The 23,424-nt window shown below is 37.5% G+C and overlaps 1 protein-coding gene and 1 pseudogene across 1 annotated transcript; one reads left to right on the forward strand and one right to left on the reverse strand.

The window, feature by feature from the left end:
* Window positions 1-35: 35 nt before the first annotated feature.
* LOC148293703 (F-box protein At2g26160-like) lies at window positions 36-3,287 on the reverse strand (annotated as a pseudogene).
* A 1,154-nt stretch (window positions 3,288-4,441) lies between these two features.
* Window positions 4,442-23,244, forward strand: LOC148293704 (uncharacterized). Its single transcript, XM_088254569.1, has 2 exons — window positions 4,442-4,668; window positions 22,860-23,244. The coding sequence occupies exons 1-2, from the start codon at window positions 4,442-4,444 to the stop codon at window positions 23,242-23,244; spliced, it is 612 nt and encodes a 203-aa protein (XP_088110695.1).
* The last annotated feature ends 180 nt before the right edge of the window (window positions 23,245-23,424 follow it).

The raw sequence follows: 23,424 nt of genomic DNA on the forward strand, positions 1-23,424 counted from the left end.
ATAGAGCTTGAAAGAACAAAACTGGAACCATCTTTTCACATCATAGAGGGCAAGATCCAAATTGCTGGTGGCATGTGCTTCTGCGAACGATCCAAGCAGTAATGTGTTCCCATGCTTCTGTTTTCCAAGTTGAAGACACCCATATCATGAGGCCCTTTAGGTTTATGGCATTCTACATCCACACAATCATCAGTGAAGTATATGGAATTTGGCTGACAACCTGGAAAGTCCAGCGCAGAGACACACATGGATTGATTGGTACCCAAAAACAGAGCTTCATTTCCAATACTTTCAATCTCAACCCATTGGGTCTCTCCCCATGAGCACAGAACAACTTGAAAACCTTGAAGCTCAGAGTCTCCGTAAAACGATCATAACCATTTACTCGTTCAAACTTTAACCTTTCAAACTTGAAAAACTTGAAGTCGAGAAACTTCATAAACCGCTTACAATAATTTACTCGTTTGAACTTCCTAACCAGCAAAAGATCTCCCTTGGATGATTGCACAAGGTATGTTTTATTGTCAGTGCCTGGATCCATTGGCACAAGTAAGCTTACATGGGGTTTAGTAGTTTGATCCCTGCTAACATTCATCTAAAAAACACTACCACCCAAACTAACACCTAAAAGCTGGCCTTTATAATAAATTACATCATCGAATCCAATCACTTGATCTATGCTAGTCCAAGCATCGTCCCCTGACTTAAAATGGGCTATTTGTTTCCCATAGCCATCATAGATGACTAATACTTCATAGTCATTAGGAAGAAAAGAAGGGTTTGCAGACAATACAACTTTATTAATGTAGTAATCACATCTATAAGCTACCGTCGATCTCCAAGTGGATTTGACGACTGGTGGAAGGCTAATGGTACACCCGGTAAAAGGGTTTAAGAGGGTAACTACCAGATTCTCATCCACAAAGGCCAACCAACCATGGGAAGAACCGCAGAGCCTTTTATTGTAAGGCACATGCAACTCAAAGCTGCAAGTCTTACCTTGTGTCACACTATACTGTTAAGCTCATAATTTCATACATATACATGCCCAATTTACTTACTTCTTTTGCTTAGTTCCTATAATTCTAAGTTATTTCCCTCCCTTTGTGTGTTTTGTAGGCCAATAGAGCAAGAGAGCATAATTCATGCAATTCAAGCATGTTAAGGCCTAATTTGGATGAATGGAAGAAGAGCTTAAAGACAAACTCATTTTTCCTACAGCCCCTTGCCAGTCCAGTTTCGTGGGTCACATTGCAAGATCTGTTTCAGCAACCTACACAGCTCGGATGAGGCCGCATTCTTCATGAACGTTGTTCCAATGGGTGTGTACTATAACATATCCAAAATTCAGCCCCATTGGATAAATATGGAGTCCGTCACCTAGCAAACACAGATCCATGCTCAGGATGGATTTTTGTCAGCGAGCAAACTGAGTTAGAATTTCATTTCGGACTTATCTTCTTCATCCGAGCTTGGATTGGGCCAATACTTGTGTGGTTGGATCAGACACATTCTGAACTTCACAATGGATATCTTAAAGTCGTCATTTGCTTAAGAGAAGCCCAAGTTGTAAGCCCTTGAAGTTGCTGGTCATGCTGACCTCAGGATGAGCTGGTTGGAAGCTTGGTCATGGTGAGCTAGGCATGAGCTATTGTTTCTGGTTGGAAGCTTGGTCATGGTGACATGAAGATGAGCTAGGGCTGCTGGTGGGATTTATTGGTGAAGTGCATCAACCAATTCAGATTTTATAATGCAAGTGTTGTATGCATTAGTGAAGTGCATCAACCAATTTAGATTTTATAATGCAAGTGTTGAATGCATTTGCCATATTGAATTCAGATTTATCACTCCCCTCTCCCTTTAAATACCACATCCATTCCACATTCAAGACACAACAAATCCTGGGATTCACAACCCCACAATTCACTCCAGCCATCCTCAAACACTCTCAAAATCCCAAACACTCCAACAATCACCAAAACAACTCCAGCAAACCTCTCTTCCATTTCCCTACGAATTTCATCTTCCTTAGCCATCACCACACACTCAAACTCATCCCAAATCACCTCCATATCCTTCATACATCTTTCTAGAAGTGGGGAAGCTCTTGGAGAAGCATTAGAAGTGGAGAAGCATTTGGAGAAGCCTTGGACACCACAAAAACTTCAGAAAAAGGGTTTTTCTACTCTTATTGCATTCATTATGTTTTCTCATTTCTGTTCAAGTCTCTTTTCCATTATGAGTAGCTAAATCCATAACTAGGGCTTCGATGTAACCTAACATGAATATTCTGGGTTTATAAGTTTGGAGTTTCAAATTTGATTCATGATTCATGTTCTTATTCATTATGCTTATAAGTTAACATGCTTGTTTGAATGATTGATCACCATTAGAACTTGTTTGTTAACTATCTTGGTTTGAATTAAGAGTATACACCATGCTTTAATTCGAATTGAACTATGAATAGGAAGAGTATGTATGGACATTCGACAACAGGGATTAGATACATACTTGGTTGTTTAAAATGTTCTTCTATGCTTAATGGGTTCCTAATGCTTAATTTTAGGTTAGACAACAAATGATCAAATTAGGGAATTAGGAACACAAGGTTAGGACCAAACACCATGGCCTAATCATACTTTAGCTAGAATCAATCTTTGAATCTGAATTAGACTTGTTACTTGAATCTTTATAACCCAGAATTGAATTGTTATGGTGAATCGAATGCCCTAGTCTCCAAACCTGTGTTTTAACCTTCAAAACCACCCTTTGTTACTTTTGTTTACTTGCTTTCCGTTGCAATTTCAGTTTGTTCATTTCTTTCTATAATCACAAGCATTCTCACTTCAAAGTTCATTTTAATCTTGCTGCATTTGTTTTCAAACTCACTCTTGCTTTAAATAGATTTAACTTCCTAACTTCTTGAATTCGGTAATCTAAAGTACATAACTAATTTGAACTTCTCAGTCTTCGTGGGTACGACCTCGTACTTGTCTTGCTATACTACTAATTGCCCCGTACAATTGCGAGTTAACATATTATTAACAACATATACAAGCCACGCCTTTCGCTGCTATCGTCTATGGTGGGAATTATGAGCATAGTAATCTGCTTGTGACATGATTTGATGTGCTACTTCTTGCGATCTAAAGCGACTGATTGCCAATGCTTGCAAACGCACTAAATCGGATATAGTCAGAGATTGGGATCAACTTTTCTATAATCAAATCCAGAATGTTGCTTGGAAGCCATGCCCAGCCTGAAACTAAGGTTGGGGCATCTTCCATTGTGCTACATTTAACTTATTTAGGTGGCTAGCTTGGAATTGGTTTTCATTGACAATTTATGAGGAATCAAGAGGCTTTCCTTAGGCTACAGTTCCTCAGGCATGAGCATTGGTGAGCTGTCCTCCCCAGTTATGACATTGGTGTTGAGAATTAAGCTGCATACTAGGCTCGAATCAAGCTGCAGATGACAATCCTGCAGATTGATGAAGAAAAGAATGAAGAATTGAAGAACCTTCTATTTTTAGAAATAGCCGTTAGTTGTTCTATCCAACGGCTAGTTTCTTTTTTATTTTAGGAAACTCTACAGCTGTCATTCTTAACTATCTGAGTCTGTACCTTGATAACCAATTCTCGCCTAGGTGTCAGGATCGTAGCCTCCAATGACCACTGTATGGCTGGAGATGAGTCCTTGCTACCTAGAATTTAGGATCTATGTTTTGGCAGTATGTGTCATGCATATAGGCATGTTTTTGGCTCGGTCATAATACAGAGAAATATACTGAACGTTCTTATTTTCTCTGAGTTTTCTCTCCAGCATACGTTGCTAACAAAAGGTTTTGTTTGTTCTGATAAATCAATCAAAACCAGAAAGTTTTATACCAAAAACCAACATGGTATCAGAGCTCCTGGTCTGATTTCAGAGAGGGGCGTGAGCTGTGAGAAGGAGGGGTTTCCTAAGAAATTCCTAAGAAAAGGGATAAAGGTTACTCTTTTAGTGTTTTGACTCACTCAAAATGGCGGGTTCAGGTTCTTCAGGTGGAGATTTAAGAACTCCATAGTTTGATGGTGCAAACTATGATTTTTGGTCAGTCAAAATGGAAACTATTCTCATAGCATATGATCTATGGGATGTAGTGGAGGTTGGAGTACTACCACAATCGATTCTTGAGGAGGAAGAAGGCTCTGGAGATGAAGAGAGTGAAGCTGAGCAAATTCCAGTGGAAGCACCTACCATTTCCAAAGAAGATAAGATCAAAAATGCCAAGGCATTGAGTCTTATTCAAGGAGCACTAACAAATGAGCTCTTTCCTCGCATAAAAAATGAGAAGACTGCAAAAGGAGCTTGGGATACTCTGAGATGAGAGTTCAGAGGAGATAAAAAGGTAAGAGCTGTAAAACTTCAAGCTATTAGAGCAGATTTTGAGTATATGAGAATGACAGATGGTGAAAGCTTTGATAGCTATTTGGCTAGATTCTTTGGAACTGTGAATAATCTGAAATCACTTGGTGAAGATGTGTCTGAAACAACAATTGTGCAAAAACTTTTGATGAGTCTAAGTAGAAAATATAAGTCCATTGTGTCTATTATTGAAGAAACTCGAGACCTTAATGTTCTTAGAGTTGAAGAGGTCATTGCCTCTGTCAAAGTCTATGATAAAAGGTAAGACTTGCATGATGAAAGAGATAAATTGGCTGGAACTAAGAGAGCTTTCAGCAGCCTCAAGGTTGGAAATAGCCAAGTCCATGGTACTCATAAGGGCTCACAGAGTAGATGATCGGTTCATAATTGTATATCATTTTGTACCCTTCTAGCTTATGATTTGGTTATGTTTTTGAGTTAAACTTGTGCTTTTAATCCTTTTTGTGTTTATCTTTCAGTTCATTGAGCTTTAGGTAATAATGAGGGCTTTGGATAGTAAATGATGGAATCCATGCATGTTAGGGCCTAATTTGGATGAATGGATGAAGAGCTTAAAGACAAACTCAATTTTGGCTACAGTCCCCTGCCAGCCCAGTTTCGTAGGTCATATTGCAAGCTTTGTTTCAGCAACCTACATAGCTCGGATGAGGCCACATTCTTCATGAACGTTGTTCCAATGGGTGTATACTATAACATATCCAAACTTCAGCCCCATTGGATAAATATGGAGTCTGTTACCTAGCAAACACAGAACCATGCTCAGGATGGATTTTATCAGCGCGCAAAATGAGTTAGCAATTTGTTTTGGCCTTAACTTCCTCCTCCGACCTTGGATTGGCCCAAATGATATATGGCTGGAAAGAAGACATTCTGAAATTCAATTTTGAGTGCTTAAAGTCTTAATTTGCTTAAGGGAAGCCCAATTCGTAAGCCCTTGAAGTTGCTGGTCATGCTGACCTCAGGATGAGCTATTATTTCTGGTTGGAAGCTTGGTCATGGTGACATGAAGATGAGCTAGGGCTGCTGGTGGGATTTATTAGTGAAGTGCATCAACCATTTCAGATTTTATAATGGAAGTGTTGTATGCATTAGTGAAGTGCATCAACCATTTCAGATTTTATAAAACAAGTGTTGTATGCATTAGCCATACTTAATTCAGATTTTCAGCTTCCTTAGGCCTATATATAGTGAGGTTTCCCAAGCTTGTAAACACACCCCAAGGGGGGGGAGCTCTCAAACACTTCTCTAGAGCTCCCTTCCCTTCTCTCCCTCAAATTCTCTTAGTTTTCCTTTCTAGTTCTCAATTCTAGCTTTCTTTAATGTTTTCTTAGTTGTAATTTATTTTTCTTGTAATGTACATTCTTTCTTAAGTATTCAAGTTTAATTAGTTTCCAAGTTTCAATTATGGTTTTTGTTCTTATTCATTATGCTTATAAGTTAATATGCTAGTTTGAATGATTGATCACCATTTAGGCTTGCATGTTAGCTATCTTGGTTTGAATTAAGAGTATACACCATGCTTTAATTCGAATTGAACTATGAATAGGAAGAGTATGTATGGACATTCGACAACAGGGATTAGATACATGCTTGGTTGTTTAAAATGTTCTTCTATGCTTAATGGGTTCCTAATGCTTAATTTTAGGTTAGACAACAAATGATCAAATTAGGGAATTAGGAACACAAGGTTATGACCACACACCATGGCTTAATCATACTTTAGCTAGAATCAATCCATTAATCTAAATTGAACTTGGGAACTTATTTGCTTGAGTTACTTATTTCTTTCTTCCTTGTTTTATGTTCTTTGTTTTTGTTTCTATTTTGTGTAGGGAAACTAAATTGGATCATTCAATCACCAATCCCTGTGGAATCGACCTCGCACTTACATATGCTATACTACCAACGGTTCGTGCACTTGCGAGTATCACAAGTTGAGGATGCAGCTTAATCCATTTTGGTGGAGCTAAATCTACGCTGCGTAGATTTAGCTCCACCAAAATGGATTAAGCTGCATCCTCAACTTGTGATACTCGCAAGTGCACGAACCGTTGGTAGTATAGCATATGTAAGTGCGAGGTCGATTCCACAGGGATTGGTGATTGAATGATCCAATTTAGTTTCCCTACACAAAATAGAAACAAAAACAAAGAACATAAAACAAGGAAGAAAGAAATAAGTAACTCAAGCAAATAAGTTCCCAAGTTCAATTTAGATTAATGGATTGATTCTAGCTAAAGTATGATTAAGCCATGGTGTGTGGTCATAACCTTGTGTTCCTAATTCCCTAATTTGATCATTTGTTGTCTAACCTAAAATTAAGCATTAGGAACCCATTAAGCATAGAAGAACATTTTAAACAACCAAGCATGTATCTAATCCCTGTTGTCGAATGTCCATACATACTCTTCCTATTCATAGTTCAATTCGAATTAAAGCATGGTGTATACTCTTAATTCAAACCAAGATAGCTAACATGCAAGCCTAAATGGTGATCAATCATTCAAACTAGCATATTAACTTATAAGCATAATGAATAAGAACAAAAACCATAATTGAAACTTGGAAACTAATTAAACTTGAATACTTAAGAAAGAATGTACATTACAAGAAAAATAAATTACAACTAAGAAAACATTAAAGAAAGCTAGAATTGAGAACTAGAAAGGAAAACTAAGAGAATTTGAGGGAGAGAAGGGAAGGGAGCTCTAGAGAAGTGTTTGAGAGCTCCCCCCCCTTGGGGTGTGTTTACAAGCTTGGGAAACCTCACTATATATAGGCCTAAGGAAGCTGAAAATCTGAATTAAGTATGGCTAATGCATACAACACTTGTTTTATAAAATCTGAAATGGTTGATGCACTTCACTAATGCATACAACACTTCCATTATAAAATCTGAAATGGTTGATGCACTTCACTAATAAATCCCACCAGCAGCCCTAGCTCATCTTCATGTCACCATGACCAAGCTTCCAACCAGAAATAATAGCTCATCCTGAGGTCAGCATGACCAGCAACTTCAAGGGCTTACGAATTGGGCTTCCCTTAAGCAAATTAAGACTTTAAGCACTCAAAATTGAATTTCAGAATGTCTTCTTTCCAGCCATATATCATTTGGGCCAATCCAAGGTCGGAGGAGGAAGTTAAGGCCAAAACAAATTGCTAACTCATTTTGCGCGCTGATAAAATCCATCCTGAGCATGGTTCTGTGTTTGCTAGGTAACAGACTCCATATTTATCCAATGGGGCTGAAGTTTGGATATGTTATAGTATACACCCATTGGAACAACGTTCATGAAGAATGTGGCCTCATCCGAGCTATGTAGGTTGCTGAAACAAAGCTTGCAATATGACCTACGAAACTGGGCTGGCAGGGGACTGTAGCCAAAATTGAGTTTGTCTTTAAGCTCTTCATCCATTCATCCAAATTAGGCCCTAACATGCATGGATTCCATCATTTACTATCCAAAGCCCTCATTATTACCTAAAGCTCAATGAACTGAAAGATAAACACAAAAAGGATTAAAAGCACAAGTTTAACTCAAAAACATAACCAAATCATAAGCTAGAAGGGTACAAAATGATATACAATTATGAACCGATCAAATACCCCCAAACCTAGATTTTGCTAGTCCTCGAGCAAAACAACACAAAACAAAGTTAAAAACAAAACAAGAAGTTAACTACACCACTTTCGTAGGTAACTCGATTGCATTGAGCGAATGCGACAAGCCTTTAAACCTCTAGGCATCCCTAGTAGGAGGAGTTGTGTCTCCTGAGGGTTTAACAGTTACGATACCCACAAACGTTTTTCTAACTCTACAAAACAAAATGGTTAGAAAACTTATTAGATTTGTTAGTTCTTAAGCAAAACCAAAACCAAAAACAAACATAAAAATAAAAACAAAACACAAAACACAAAAAAACAAAAAAAATCAAAATCAAAATAAAAACTCAAAACAATCTTTCCGAACATTTTGTGAAGAGAAATGACTCATGCACATGACTTAAACGTTTTGACAATAAAAGCTCAATTTTAGACATTATTCACAAAGCGGCAAAGTTCAAAACATAATATGCTCAAAGTGTAGTAGTGTGATAGCCAAATGCAACAAATTCCCCAATCTTAGTTTCCACACAATTTCAAAAATCATACCAAGCACAAATGCAACTTCAAATCTCACCAAAGTTGTCCTCTCACAAATGAATCACTCAGAAGAGGGCTACAATGCAACACTCAGTTATAGACATGGGATTAGAGTTAAACCATAAAGGAGTTAACTCAAAATAGGAAGATGAAGAACTTGCATTAATATGATCTCAAGAAGGATGCCAAACACTTAAAAGTAATAAAATGCATGCAATTCAACCATATGACATTTAAGATCAATTTAGGTCTTTATTATAGGTTGTAATGGGGCCAAGGGTGTAAGGTGAGTGAGAAATGAAAGGTATGGATAATACAAAGTCCAAGGAACTCAAAATGTAAGAGCATAAAACAATTGTTTACAAGACTTCGAATCATCACGATTAGATTTTTTCTTTTACACGATCAAAACTCCTTATACCTTCATTTACAATGATTTAAACTCCTTTCCTTAAACACCAATTTATTTTGAAGGCCCAAAAATGAAACCCAAAAATGAAATTTCATTCAACCACCACTTAATCACAACTTTTCTCTTTTCTTTCACCAATTGTGTGATTTTTTTTTTCTTCGAAATTCCCAAACTTAGTATGAAAAACACATCCCAATTAAAGCTCATGAGTTCCTTAGAAAGGTAAATATTTGTTTTTCAAGCGAAGGCGAGGAAATATAATTGGTAAATGAAAGAAAAAGGTTTACATGTAGGCTCAAAATGGTTAACAATGGAAAATCATGCTTAAGCATGCATAAGGTTAGCTTGAAAGGTACAAACGATCCAAAGAGGGCCTTAATATCATTTCTTAAATGTCATGAAATCGAATTGCAAAAGAATGGATGACTTTTAAGTATTCAACCAAATCAATGAATAATGAGATCAAACAACAACTTTGATGACAAGAAAATAAGAGTATGTGTATAACACTCATGAAATGAAGCACAAGGCTCAAAAGCTCACATTTATGGTTATATAAGTCTAATTTATGCTTGATACAATTCTTTGGGTCATGCAAATCCTTTAATTGGAGAATTATGAAACAAATGGCAAGTGCAAAGAAGGTTTCGAACATGTCATGCTAGAACGATGCCAAATTAATTAATTAATTAATTATTATTTTTTTACAATAAAAATTTACAAGGAAAAAAAATAAAAAATAAATAAATTTCAATTTTTTATTTAAGTCATGCAACATTTATCACAATCTCATCAAATGTGTTCGGAAAGTGACTAAACAAAACAAGATTCAAAACAAGAAAGAAAATTAAATATTTTTTTTTTTTTTAATTTTAAGAAAAGCCAAGTTTACTTGCTAAACTACAATACCCCCAAACCTAGAAATGAGCATTGTCCTCAATGTTTAAAAATTAGCCACAAACAATGTCATAACAACAAATGAAAGGTATTAAAGCAAATGAAAAAAAAAATCACAAAATCACAAAAGAAAACAAAAACAAAATAATTATAAAATAAAAATTACAACACAAACAAAAAAACAAAAAAAATGAAACAGTAAACCCTAATCACACAATTCTGAAACCCAAAAAAAAATTTTGAAGCCCAAAGCCCACAATTTCGAAACACAAACCACGGTGAATTTAACCCACTTTGAAACCCAAACTAAAGTGAAACCCGACCCACAATTTGTTTTCATTTCCGGCTTTTTATTATTATTTAGTTTTGTAAAAACAAACTATCGAACCGTGATTAGCAACACAAAGAGCGGGATTTTAACATGGGTCATGATGTCTCGGTTCAGTGTAAGGGACCAACAGACAGGGCGAGACACGTGTCGACGCATAGAGGCGCCGCAGACTCCACAAGCAAAAATTACGGACTCATGGAAAGGCGCGAAGACTTTACTGAACGCGTTCGTTCAGAAAAGACACGTCGTGATAAATGAGTTGGGTATGGTTGGAAGGCGAGAAGGTTGTGGGACTCAAGGAATGCTGGAGATTCAGAAAATGCTCAGATGCTGTAATGGCTAGGGTTTGTCAAAGACTAAGTCTATAAGAAAGGGTGAAAAAAACGCAAACTCAGAAACACACAAAAGAGAAAAGAAAGAAAGAAGAAAAGAGAGTGAGAAATCAAATGGCCTCTAACTACCCATTTTCGTTGGATCTCAACCTAGCTCCACCGACTCAGACACGAGGCCAAGCAGCGGCACCAGTATGGATGCCCTACTTTGCTTCCGCACGGGGGCCTGTGACAGTAACTGACTCAATACTCCTGGACAACGATGTTGCCATTGGAGTGGCTAGAAATTTAGTGACTCCTAAAGATATACGTGTTCTGGGGACAAGGGATGACAACCGGGTCGTGAGCGATGCCCTGGCACTGAGCGTGCAGAGTACGGCAACAGTCGCAAGTTTGGGTCATCGCCTACTTGCGAAGTCCCATGAGGTAGAGGTGCTGAAAGGTCAGTTGGCGGCGGAACGAAGTATGGTTGAGGAGTGTCAGACTGCTATAAAAAGCTTGAAAAGGGAGAGGTCAAGGATAGTGGAGGTGAATCGACACCAGCTAGAAGTATTGCGGGACGAGAATAGAAACCTATCAAAGATGGTAGAGTTGTACTCTCGCGACATGCGAAAACAGCTGGAAGACTTAGACCGACCGGGTAAACGCAAACAAGCAGATCGCGAGAGTAGTTACACTCAAGCTAAGATTGCGATCTTTGGGAGCTCAAGTGATGAGCCCCAAGAAGCTGTGTGTGAAGCCCTGGAAGAGGACAGCCAGAGGGCCAAACTCAAAGCTCCAATGGTCGAGACACCAAGCACCGAGAAGAAATGATTTCCTACTGCATTATTGTTGTTTTTATTTTATTTTGTTGTTTTTGTATTTTCGTTATTTTGTTTCGGAAATAAAAGAGTAAGGTTGCAGAAAGAAAAAGAAAAAGAAAAAGAAAACAAAGACGACAAACGGAAAAGAAAACACATTTCCCTAACTAAAATAAGATAAAGATGATAGCCGAAAGGGAAAAGCAAAAACACAAAGCTCTAGAAAATGAAAGTAACGGGCAAAAACATTAAACACCAGAAAACACGGAAAAAAGAAAAGTAAAGTAAAAGTAAAGGTGCTCCCCCTTGAAGCGATTAGGTCGAGCATGCCCGGGAAATCCGAAATGGTGTTGGCTCTCTCTCATCAGCATATGTCTATTTAAACCACACCCCTGCAAGCGGATGATACCCAGCATTTCTTCCTGCAAACTCAAGGAAAAACATCAAAAAAATTCAGAAGCAAAACAAATGGCATCCTCATGCACTCACCTTGATGATCTCAACCTTGAGCTCTCACTTGCACCACCGAATGCCCAGACAAGGGCTCCTCCAAACACTGTCTTTCCAAACTCTTCATATCATCACGGCACGGCCTCAAACTTTGCTGAGGCAATACCGAACTTTTCTGAGGCACTGTCAAACAGAGCAGTGCTGCTAGGAGGCATGATTAGCAGCAAGCTCACTCCGACAGATCATCTGCATGTGGCACAGAGGTCTGATAAGGCAGCGGTAGAGGAGTCCCACAATTTAACTGTGCTCCACGCGGTCTCCGCTACCAATTTGGGCATGCGATTACTGGCGAGGACAAGGGAGTGTGCCGCGATGAGCGAGGAAATAGCTTCCTTGAAGGCTATGGTGGCGGACTTGCAGAAGCGGCTCTACTGTGCCAATCAGCACGTGGAAGCACTGCAGAGAAAAAATGAGGACCATGTGGAGCTGCTGCAGATTCTACAAGTGCGAGAAAATAGAGGCAAGCCATGATGATGATGGAGATGAAGAAGATGAAGAAGATGATGAAGAAGATGATGATGAAGATGATGATGATGATGTTTTTTTTTGTTTTTGTTTTGTTTTTTTTTGTTTTTTTGTTTTTTTGTTTTTTGTTTTTGTTTTTTTGTTTTTGTTTTTGTTTTTTTGTTTTTATGCAATGTTTGAAATAAAAATGTGTTTTAACACTCAGAAATAAACTAACTAACCATACCACGTAAATAAATAAATAAACTAACATAACAAAACAAAAACAAAAACAAATCAAAAACAAAGACTCAACAGAAAAGAAAACAAAGAAAATAAAAATAAACTTAATTTAAAAACACACGAATATACAAGCAACTCACGGATGACCAGTTAAGGGCCTCAGAAAACACAGCCAGGGGATCCGGGAAGGTTGGAGGGGTCACAATGGTCCCGCTTAAAACCCAAACTTCTTAGACACCGAAGGTGTCGCCTAAAGAACTCCTAGACACTGTATTGACGGAAGTGCTCACTGGAGTTACCATAAGTCAGCTCATATGAAAAATCTTTTTTTTATTTTAAAATTTTTAAGATAAGAAATAAAAACAAATTAAGATAAAATGAAACAACAAACCATAAACAAAAATGAACTAAGTACTGTAAACAAATTCAAACAAACAACATAAATTGTTGTACTAAAAGAAACAAACCAAGAAACCAAAGGAAAAAAAACAAACAGCACTTTCTATCACCCGTTTATCACCATTTGGACAGATTCGTTTCTATGTTTTTCAGCTTCGACCTCTGTTCAGTTTTTAGGCTATAACTTTCCAACCGTAAGTCCACATTTCACATTCTTTATATGGTTGGATTCAGCATAGAAAAATAAAGAACTCAACGCGGACCAAAAGGTAAAAACAATGACGGAAATAAACATAATTCAAAGAAGAGAAAGGATTGAAATGCTCCCCCTTGAAGCGATTAGGTCGAATGTGATGCACTTGGAGGTCGCGACTTCTCCCACTACTCCACACTTCCTATCTTTGAAGTTGCCATCTCTCTCCATTTTTATTAAGCTATCATAAATTGCTAAAACAAACACACAAACTTGAAATGGAATTAAAAGGATTAGGAAATAAAAACTAAAAATGAAAGGGAAAAATCAACACAAGTCCAATTCCATGCTTCAAAGCAACAAGCACCAATGGGTTGTGTAAGCTGGGACTTAAACCCAGTTCTCTTGCTTGTTGGGCAATTGTCCTTTTCTGTTGGACTACAAACACAACTTGTCCATTAACGTCATTAACTTTAAAACTTGAAATTGTCTAGTTAAGAAAAAAAAATAAAGTAGGAAAGCCAAATAGAATCAAACAATGTTACCGATCCCCGGCAACGGCGCCAAAAACTTGTTGCGTAGATTTAGCTCCACCAAAATGGATTAAGCTGCATCCTCAACTTGTGATACTCGCAAGTGCACGAACCGTTGGTAGTATAGCATATGTAAGTGCGAGGTCGATTCCACAGGGATTGGTGATTGAATGATCCAATTTAGTTTCCCTACACAAAATAGAAACAAAAACAAAGAACATAAAACAAGGAAGAAAGAAATAAGTAACTCAAGCAAATAAGTTCCCAAGTTCAATTTAGATTAATGGATTGATTCTAGCTAAAGTATGATTAAGCCATGGTGTGTGGTCATAACCTTGTGTTCCTAATTCCCTAATTTGATCATTTGTTGTCTAACCTAAAATTAAGCATTAGGAACCCATTAAGCATAGAAGAACATTTTAAACAACCAAGCATGTATCTAATCCCTGTTGTCGAATGTCCATACATACTCTTCCTATTCATAGTTCAATTCGAATTAAAGCATGGTGTATACTCTTAATTCAAACCAAGATAGCTAACATGCAAGCCTAAATGGTGATCAATCATTCAAACTAGCATATTAACTTATAAGCATAATGAATAAGAACAAAAACCATAATTGAAACTTGGAAACTAATTAAACTTGAATACTTAAGAAAGAATGTACATTACAAGAAAAATAAATTACAACTAAGAAAACATTAAAGAAAGCTAGAATTGAGAACTAGAAAGGAAAACTAAGAGAATTTGAGGGAGAGAAGGGAAGGGAGCTCTAGAGAAGTGTTTGAGAGCTCCCCCCCCTTGGGGTGTGTTTACAAGCTTGGGAAACCTCACTATATATAGGCCTAAGGAAGCTGAAAATCTGAATTAAGTATGGCTAATGCATACAACACTTGTTTTATAAAATCTGAAATGGTTGATGCACTTCACTAATGCATACAACACTTCCATTATAAAATCTGAAATGGTTGATGCACTTCACTAATAAATCCCACCAGCAGCCCTAGCTCATCTTCATGTCACCATGACCAAGCTTCCAACCAGAAATAATAGCTCATCCTGAGGTCAGCATGACCAGCAACTTCAAGGGCTTACGAATTGGGCTTCCCTTAAGCAAATTAAGACTTTAAGCACTCAAAATTGAATTTCAGAATGTCTTCTTTCCAGCCATATATCATTTGGGCCAATCCAAGGTCGGAGGAGGAAGTTAAGGCCAAAACAAATTGCTAACTCATTTTGCGCGCTGATAAAATCCATCCTGAGCATGGTTCTGTGTTTGCTAGGTAACAGACTCCATATTTATCCAATGGGGCTGAAGTTTGGATATGTTATAGTATACACCCATTGGAACAACGTTCATGAAGAATGTGGCCTCATCCGAGCTATGTAGGTTGCTGAAACAAAGCTTGCAATATGACCTACGAAACTGGGCTGGCAGGGGACTGTAGCCAAAATTGAGTTTGTCTTTAAGCTCTTCATCCATTCATCCAAATTAGGCCCTAACATGCATGGATTCCATCATTTACTATCCAAAGCCCTCATTATTACCTAAAGCTCAATGAACTGAAAGATAAACACAAAAAGGATTAAAAGCACAAGTTTAACTCAAAAACATAACCAAATCATAAGCTAGAAGGGTACAAAATGATATACAATTATGAACCGATCAAATACCCCCAAACCTAGATTTTGCTAGTCCTCGAGCAAAACAACACAAAACAAAGTTAAAAACAAAACAAGAAGTTAACTACACCACTTTCGTAGGTAACTCGATTGCATTGAGCGAATGCGACAAGCCTTTAAACCTCTAGGCATCCCTAGTAGGAGGAGTTGTGTCTCCTGAGGGTTTAACAGTTACGATACCCACAAACGTTTTTCTAACTCTACAAAACAAAATGGTTAGAAAACTTATTAGATTTGTTAGTTCTTAAGCAAAACCAAAACCAAAAACAAACATAAAAATAAAAACAAAACACAAAACACAAAAAAACAAAAAAAATCAAAATCAAAATAAAAACTCAAAACAATCTTTCCGAACATTTTGTGAAGAGAAATGACTCATGCACATGACTTAAACGTTTTGACAATAAAAGCTCAATTTTAGACATTATTCACAAAGCGGCAAAGTTCAAAACATAATATGCTCAAAGTGTAGTAGTGTGATAGCCAAATGCAACAAATTCCCCAATCTTAGTTTCCACACAATTTCAAAAATCATACCAAGCACAAATGCAACTTCAAATCTCACCAAAGTTGTCCTCTCACAAATGAATCACTCAGAAGAGGGCTACAATGCAACACTCAGTTATAGACATGGGATTAGAGTTAAACCATAAAGGAGTTAACTCAAAATAGGAAGATGAAGAACTTGCATTAATATGATCTCAAGAAGGATGCCAAACACTTAAAAGTAATAAAATGCATGCAATTCAACCATATGACATTTAAGATCAATTTAGGTCTTTATTATAGGTTGTAATGGGGCCAAGGGTGTAAGGTGAGTGAGAAATGAAAGGTATGGATAATACAAAGTCCAAGGAACTCAAAATGTAAGAGCATAAAACAATTGTTTACAAGACTTCGAATCATCACGATTAGATTTTTTCTTTTACACGATCAAAACTCCTTATACCTTCATTTACAATGATTTAAACTCCTTTCCTTAAACACCAATTTATTTTGAAGGCCCAAAAATGAAACCCAAAAATGAAATTTCATTCAACCACCACTTAATCACAACTTTTCTCTTTTCTTTCACCAATTGTGTGATTTTTTTTTTCTTCGAAATTCCCAAACTTAGTATGAAAAACACATCCCAATTAAAGCTCATGAGTTCCTTAGAAAGGTAAATATTTGTTTTTCAAGCGAAGGCGAGGAAATATAATTGGTAAATGAAAGAAAAAGGTTTACATGTAGGCTCAAAATGGTTAACAATGGAAAATCATGCTTAAGCATGCATAAGGTTAGCTTGAAAGGTACAAACGATCCAAAGAGGGCCTTAATATCATTTCTTAAATGTCATGAAATCGAATTGCAAAAGAATGGATGACTTTTAAGTATTCAACCAAATCAATGAATAATGAGATCAAACAACAACTTTGATGACAAGAAAATAAGAGTATGTGTATAACACTCATGAAATGAAGCACAAGGCTCAAAAGCTCACATTTATGGTTATATAAGTCTAATTTATGCTTGATACAATTCTTTGGGTCATGCAAATCCTTTAATTGGAGAATTATGAAACAAATGGCAAGTGCAAAGAAGGTTTCGAACATGTCATGCTAGAACGATGCCAAATTAATTAATTAATTAATTATTATTTTTTTACAATAAAAATTTACAAGGAAAAAAAATAAAAAATAAATAAATTTCAATTTTTTATTTAAGTCATGCAACATTTATCACAATCTCATCAAATGTGTTCGGAAAGTGACTAAACAAAACAAGATTCAAAACAAGAAAGAAAATTAAATATTTTTTTTTTTTTTAATTTTAAGAAAAGCCAAGTTTACTTGCTAAACTACAATACCCCCAAACCTAGAAATGAGCATTGTCCTCAATGTTTAAAAATTAGCCACAAACAATGTCATAACAACAAATGAAAGGTATTAAAGCAAATGAAAAAAAAAATCACAAAATCACAAAAGAAAACAAAAACAAAATAATTATAAAATAAAAATTACAACACAAACAAAAAAACAAAAAAAATGAAACAGTAAACCCTAATCACACAATTCTGAAACCCAAAAAAAAATTTTGAAGCCCAAAGCCCACAATTTCGAAACACAAACCACGGTGAATTTAACCCACTTTGAAACCCAAACTAAAGTGAAACCCGACCCACAATTTGTTTTCATTTCCGGCTTTTTATTATTATTTAGTTTTGTAAAAACAAACTATCGAACCGTGATTAGCAACACAAAGAGCGGGATTTTAACATGGGTCATGATGTCTCGGTTCAGTGTAAGGGACCAACAGACAGGGCGAGACACGTGTCGACGCATAGAGGCGCCGCAGACTCCACAAGCAAAAATTACGGACTCATGGAAAGGCGCGAAGACTTTACTGAACGCGTTCGTTCAGAAAAGACACGTCGTGATAAATGAGTTGGGTATGGTTGGAAGGCGAGAAGGTTGTGGGACTCAAGGAATGCTGGAGATTCAGAAAATGCTCAGATGCTGTAATGGCTAGGGTTTGTCAAAGACTAAGTCTATAAGAAAGGGTGAAAAAAACGCAAACTCAGAAACACACAAAAGAGAAAAGAAAGAAAGAAGAAAAGAGAGTGAGAAATCAAATGGCCTCTAACTACCCATTTTCGTTGGATCTCAACCTAGCTCCACCGACTCAGACACGAGGCCAAGCAGCGGCACCAGTATGGATGCCCTACTTTGCTTCCGCACGGGGGCCTGTGACAGTAACTGACTCAATACTCCTGGACAACGATGTTGCCATTGGAGTGGCTAGAAATTTAGTGACTCCTAAAGATATACGTGTTCTGGGGACAAGGGATGACAACCGGGTCGTGAGCGATGCCCTGGCACTGAGCGTGCAGAGTACGGCAACAGTCGCAAGTTTGGGTCATCGCCTACTTGCGAAGTCCCATGAGGTAGAGGTGCTGAAAGGTCAGTTGGCGGCGGAACGAAGTATGGTTGAGGAGTGTCAGACTGCTATAAAAAGCTTGAAAAGGGAGAGGTCAAGGATAGTGGAGGTGAATCGACACCAGCTAGAAGTATTGCGGGACGAGAATAGAAACCTATCAAAGATGGTAGAGTTGTACTCTCGCGACATGCGAAAACAGCTGGAAGACTTAGACCGACCGGGTAAACGCAAACAAGCAGATCGCGAGAGTAGTTACACTCAAGCTAAGATTGCGATCTTTGGGAGCTCAAGTGATGAGCCCCAAGAAGCTGTGTGTGAAGCCCTGGAAGAGGACAGCCAGAGGGCCAAACTCAAAGCTCCAATGGTCGAGACACCAAGCACCGAGAAGAAATGATTTCCTACTGCATTATTGTTGTTTTTATTTTATTTTGTTGTTTTTGTATTTTCGTTATTTTGTTTCGGAAATAAAAGAGTAAGGTTGCAGAAAGAAAAAGAAAAAGAAAAAGAAAACAAAGACGACAAACGGAAAAGAAAACACATTTCCCTAACTAAAATAAGATAAAGATGATAGCCGAAAGGGAAAAGCAAAAACACAAAGCTCTAGAAAATGAAAGTAACGGGCAAAAACATTAAACACCAGAAAACACGGAAAAAAGAAAAGTAAAGTAAAAGTAAAGGTGCTCCCCCTTGAAGCGATTAGGTCGAGCATGCCCGGGAAATCCGAAATGGTGTTGGCTCTCTCTCATCAGCATATGTCTATTTAAACCACACCCCTGCAAGCGGATGATACCCAGCATTTCTTCCTGCAAACTCAAGGAAAAACATCAAAAAATTCAGAAGCAAAACAAATGGCATCCTCATGCACTCACCTTGATGATCTCAACCTTGAGCTCTCACTTGCACCACCGAATGCCCAGACAAGGGCTCCTCCAAACACTGTCTTTCCAAACTCTTCATATCATCACGGCACGGCCTCAAACTTTGCTGAGGCAATACCGAACTTTTCTGAGGCACTGTCAAACAGAGCAGTGCTGCTAGGAGGCATGATTAGCAGCAAGCTCACTCCGACAGATCATCTGCATGTGGCACAGAGGTCTGATAAGGCAGCGGTAGAGGAGTCCCACAATTTAACTGTGCTCCACGCGGTCTCCGCTACCAATTTGGGCATGCGATTACTGGCGAGGACAAGGGAGTGTGCCGCGATGAGCGAGGAAATAGCTTCCTTGAAGGCTATGGTGGCGGACTTGCAGAAGCGGCTCTACTGTGCCAATCAGCACGTGGAAGCACTGCAGAGAAAAAATGAGGACCATGTGGAGCTGCTGCAGATTCTACAAGTGCGAGAAAATAGAGGCAAGCCATGATGATGATGGAGATGAAGAAGATGAAGAAGATGATGAAGAAGATGATGATGAAGATGATGATGATGATGTTTTTTTTTGTTTTTGTTTTGTTTTTTTTTGTTTTTTTGTTTTTTTGTTTTTTGTTTTTGTTTTTTTGTTTTTGTTTTTGTTTTTTTGTTTTTATGCAATGTTTGAAATAAAAATGTGTTTTAACACTCAGAAATAAACTAACTAACCATACCACGTAAATAAATAAATAAACTAACATAACAAAACAAAAACAAAAACAAATCAAAAACAAAGACTCAACAGAAAAGAAAACAAAGAAAATAAAAATAAACTTAATTTAAAAACACACGAATATACAAGCAACTCACGGATGACCAGTTAAGGGCCTCAGAAAACACAGCCAGGGGATCCGGGAAGGTTGGAGGGGTCACAATGGTCCCGCTTAAAACCCAAACTTCTTAGACACCGAAGGTGTCGCCTAAAGAACTCCTAGACACTGTATTGACGGAAGTGCTCACTGGAGTTACCATAAGTCAGCTCATATGAAAAATCTTTTTTTTATTTTAAAATTTTTAAGATAAGAAATAAAAACAAATTAAGATAAAATGAAACAACAAACCATAAACAAAAATGAACTAAGTACTGTAAACAAATTCAAACAAACAACATAAATTGTTGTACTAAAAGAAACAAACCAAGAAACCAAAGGAAAAAAAACAAACAGCACTTTCTATCACCCGTTTATCACCATTTGGACAGATTCGTTTCTATGTTTTTCAGCTTCGACCTCTGTTCAGTTTTTAGGCTATAACTTTCCAACCGTAAGTCCACATTTCACATTCTTTATATGGTTGGATTCAGCATAGAAAAATAAAGAACTCAACGCGGACCAAAAGGTAAAAACAATGACGGAAATAAACATAATTCAAAGAAGAGAAAGGATTGAAATGCTCCCCCTTGAAGCGATTAGGTCGAATGTGATGCACTTGGAGGTCGCGACTTCTCCCACTACTCCACACTTCCTATCTTTGAAGTTGCCATCTCTCTCCATTTTTATTAAGCTATCATAAATTGCTAAAACAAACACACAAACTTGAAATGGAATTAAAAGGATTAGGAAATAAAAACTAAAAATGAAAGGGAAAAATCAACACAAGTCCAATTCCATGCTTCAAAGCAACAAGCACCAATGGGTTGTGTAAGCTGGGACTTAAACCCAGTTCTCTTGCTTGTTGGGCAATTGTCCTTTTCTGTTGGACTACAAACACAACTTGTCCATTAACGTCATTAACTTTAAAACTTGAAATTGTCTAGTTAAGAAAAAAAAATAAAGTAGGAAAGCCAAATAGAATCAAACAATGTTACCGATCCCCGGCAACGGCGCCAAAAACTTGTTGCGTAGATTTAGCTCCACCAAAATGGATTAAGCTGCATCCTCAACTTGTGATACTCGCAAGTGCACGAACCGTTGGTAGTATAGCATATGTAAGTGCGAGGTCGATTCCACAGGGATTGGTGATTGAATGATCCAATTTAGTTTCCCTACACAAAATAGAAACAAAAACAAAGAACATAAAACAAGGAAGAAAGAAATAAGTAACTCAAGCAAATAAGTTCCCAAGTTCAATTTAGATTAATGGATTGATTCTAGCTAAAGTATGATTAAGCCATGGTGTGTGGTCATAACCTTGTGTTCCTAATTCCCTAATTTGATCATTTGTTGTCTAACCTAAAATTAAGCATTAGGAACCCATTAAGCATAGAAGAACATTTTAAACAACCAAGCATGTATCTAATCCCTGTTGTCGAATGTCCATACATACTCTTCCTATTCATAGTTCAATTCGAATTAAAGCATGGTGTATACTCTTAATTCAAACCAAGATAGCTAACATGCAAGCCTAAATGGTGATCAATCATTCAAACTAGCATATTAACTTATAAGCATAATGAATAAGAACAAAAACCATAATTGAAACTTGGAAACTAATTAAACTTGAATACTTAAGAAAGAATGTACATTACAAGAAAAATAAATTACAACTAAGAAAACATTAAAGAAAGCTAGAATTGAGAACTAGAAAGGAAAACTAAGAGAATTTGAGGGAGAGAAGGGAAGGGAGCTCTAGAGAAGTGTTTGAGAGCTCCCCCCCCTTGGGGTGTGTTTACAAGCTTGGGAAACCTCACTATATATAGGCCTAAGGAAGCTGAAAATCTGAATTAAGTATGGCTAATGCATACAACACTTGTTTTATAAAATCTGAAATGGTTGATGCACTTCACTAATGCATACAACACTTCCATTATAAAATCTGAAATGGTTGATGCACTTCACTAATAAATCCCACCAGCAGCCCTAGCTCATCTTCATGTCACCATGACCAAGCTTCCAACCAGAAATAATAGCTCATCCTGAGGTCAGCATGACCAGCAACTTCAAGGGCTTACGAATTGGGCTTCCCTTAAGCAAATTAAGACTTTAAGCACTCAAAATTGAATTTCAGAATGTCTTCTTTCCAGCCATATGTCATTTGGGCCAATCCAAGGTCGGAGGAGGAAGTTAAGGCCAAAACAAATTGCTAACTCATTTTGCGCGCTGATAAAATCCATCCTGAGCATGGTTCTGTGTTTGCTAGGTAACAGACTCCATATTTATCCAATGGGGCTGAAGTTTGGATATGTTATAGTATACACCCATTGGAACAACGTTCATGAAGAATGTGGCCTCATCCGAGCTATGTAGGTTGCTGAAACAAAGCTTGCAATATGACCTACGAAACTGGGCTGGCAGGGGACTGTAGCCAAAATTGAGTTTGTCTTTAAGCTCTTCATCCATTCATCCAAATTAGGCCCTAACATGCATGGATTCCATCATTTACTATCCAAAGCCCTCATTATTACCTAAAGCTCAATGAACTGAAAGATAAACACAAAAAGGATTAAAAGCACAAGTTTAACTCAAAAACATAACCAAATCATAAGCTAGAAGGGTACAAAATGATATACAATTATGAACCGATCAGTAGACCAAATCAAAAGTGGCAGAGACAAGACAAAAAGGGGTCTAATTGGTCTCAAAATGGAAGCTTGAACAACAATAATGGCTCAAGCTAGAATAATAGTGCTGGAGGAAACTGGAACAACAGTTTCAATTCACAAAACAAGCAAGGAAGCAGCAGTCAAGGTGGTGTGAAACCACAGTGCCAAGTGTGCCAGAAATACCACTTTGGTGTGTGCAGATACAAAGGGAAACCTAAGTGTGGAAAATGTAATCGTTTTGGTCATACTGCAAAGGATTGTGAAGGTAACAAGCAAGTGGCCAACTGTGCACAGGAGGAAGAAGTAACCACAGGCACCATGTTCTATGCTTGTCACTCAGCAAGTGTAAAAAATGAAAGTGTTTGGTTTGTGGACAGTGCCTGCAGCAATCACATGACTTCTCAAGAGTTTGCCTTGATAAATATAGACAGAATTGTGACTTGTAAAGTTAAAATGGGCACTGGAGACCTCGTGCAAGCAACAGGGAAAGGCACTCTTGTAGTTGAAACTCAGCATGGGAGGAGATATATAAAAGAAGTGTTGCTAGTTCCTGGTCTGGATGAGAATTTATTGAGTGTAGGCTAGATGATGGAGCATGGTTATTATGTTCTATTTGGAGGTAATATGGCAATAATCTTTGATGATATCAGTCTTAGCAATGTTGTAGCTACGGTAGTCATGGGAGGAAATCGATGCTTTCCTCTTTCACTAGAATCAATCACACCTGCAGCAAGAAAAGCATCTGTGATTGAAGATTCTTGGATC

This window comes from Prunus avium, chromosome 6 (genome assembly GCF_965620075.1).
Source record: "Prunus avium chromosome 6, drPruAviu1.hap1.1, whole genome shotgun sequence".
Classification (NCBI taxonomy): domain Eukaryota; kingdom Viridiplantae; phylum Streptophyta; class Magnoliopsida; order Rosales; family Rosaceae; genus Prunus; species Prunus avium.

Excerpts from the sequence above, each read along its gene's own strand:
- LOC148293704 (XM_088254569.1), top strand. The coding sequence starts at position 4,442 with ATGACAGATGGTGAAAGCTTTGATAGCTATTTGGCTAGATTCTTTGGA. Across the intron at positions 4,669-22,859 it reads GTCAAAGTCTATGATAAAAG|ATACAAAGGGAAACCTAAGT; the intron begins GTAAGACTTGCA and ends TGGTGTGTGCAG.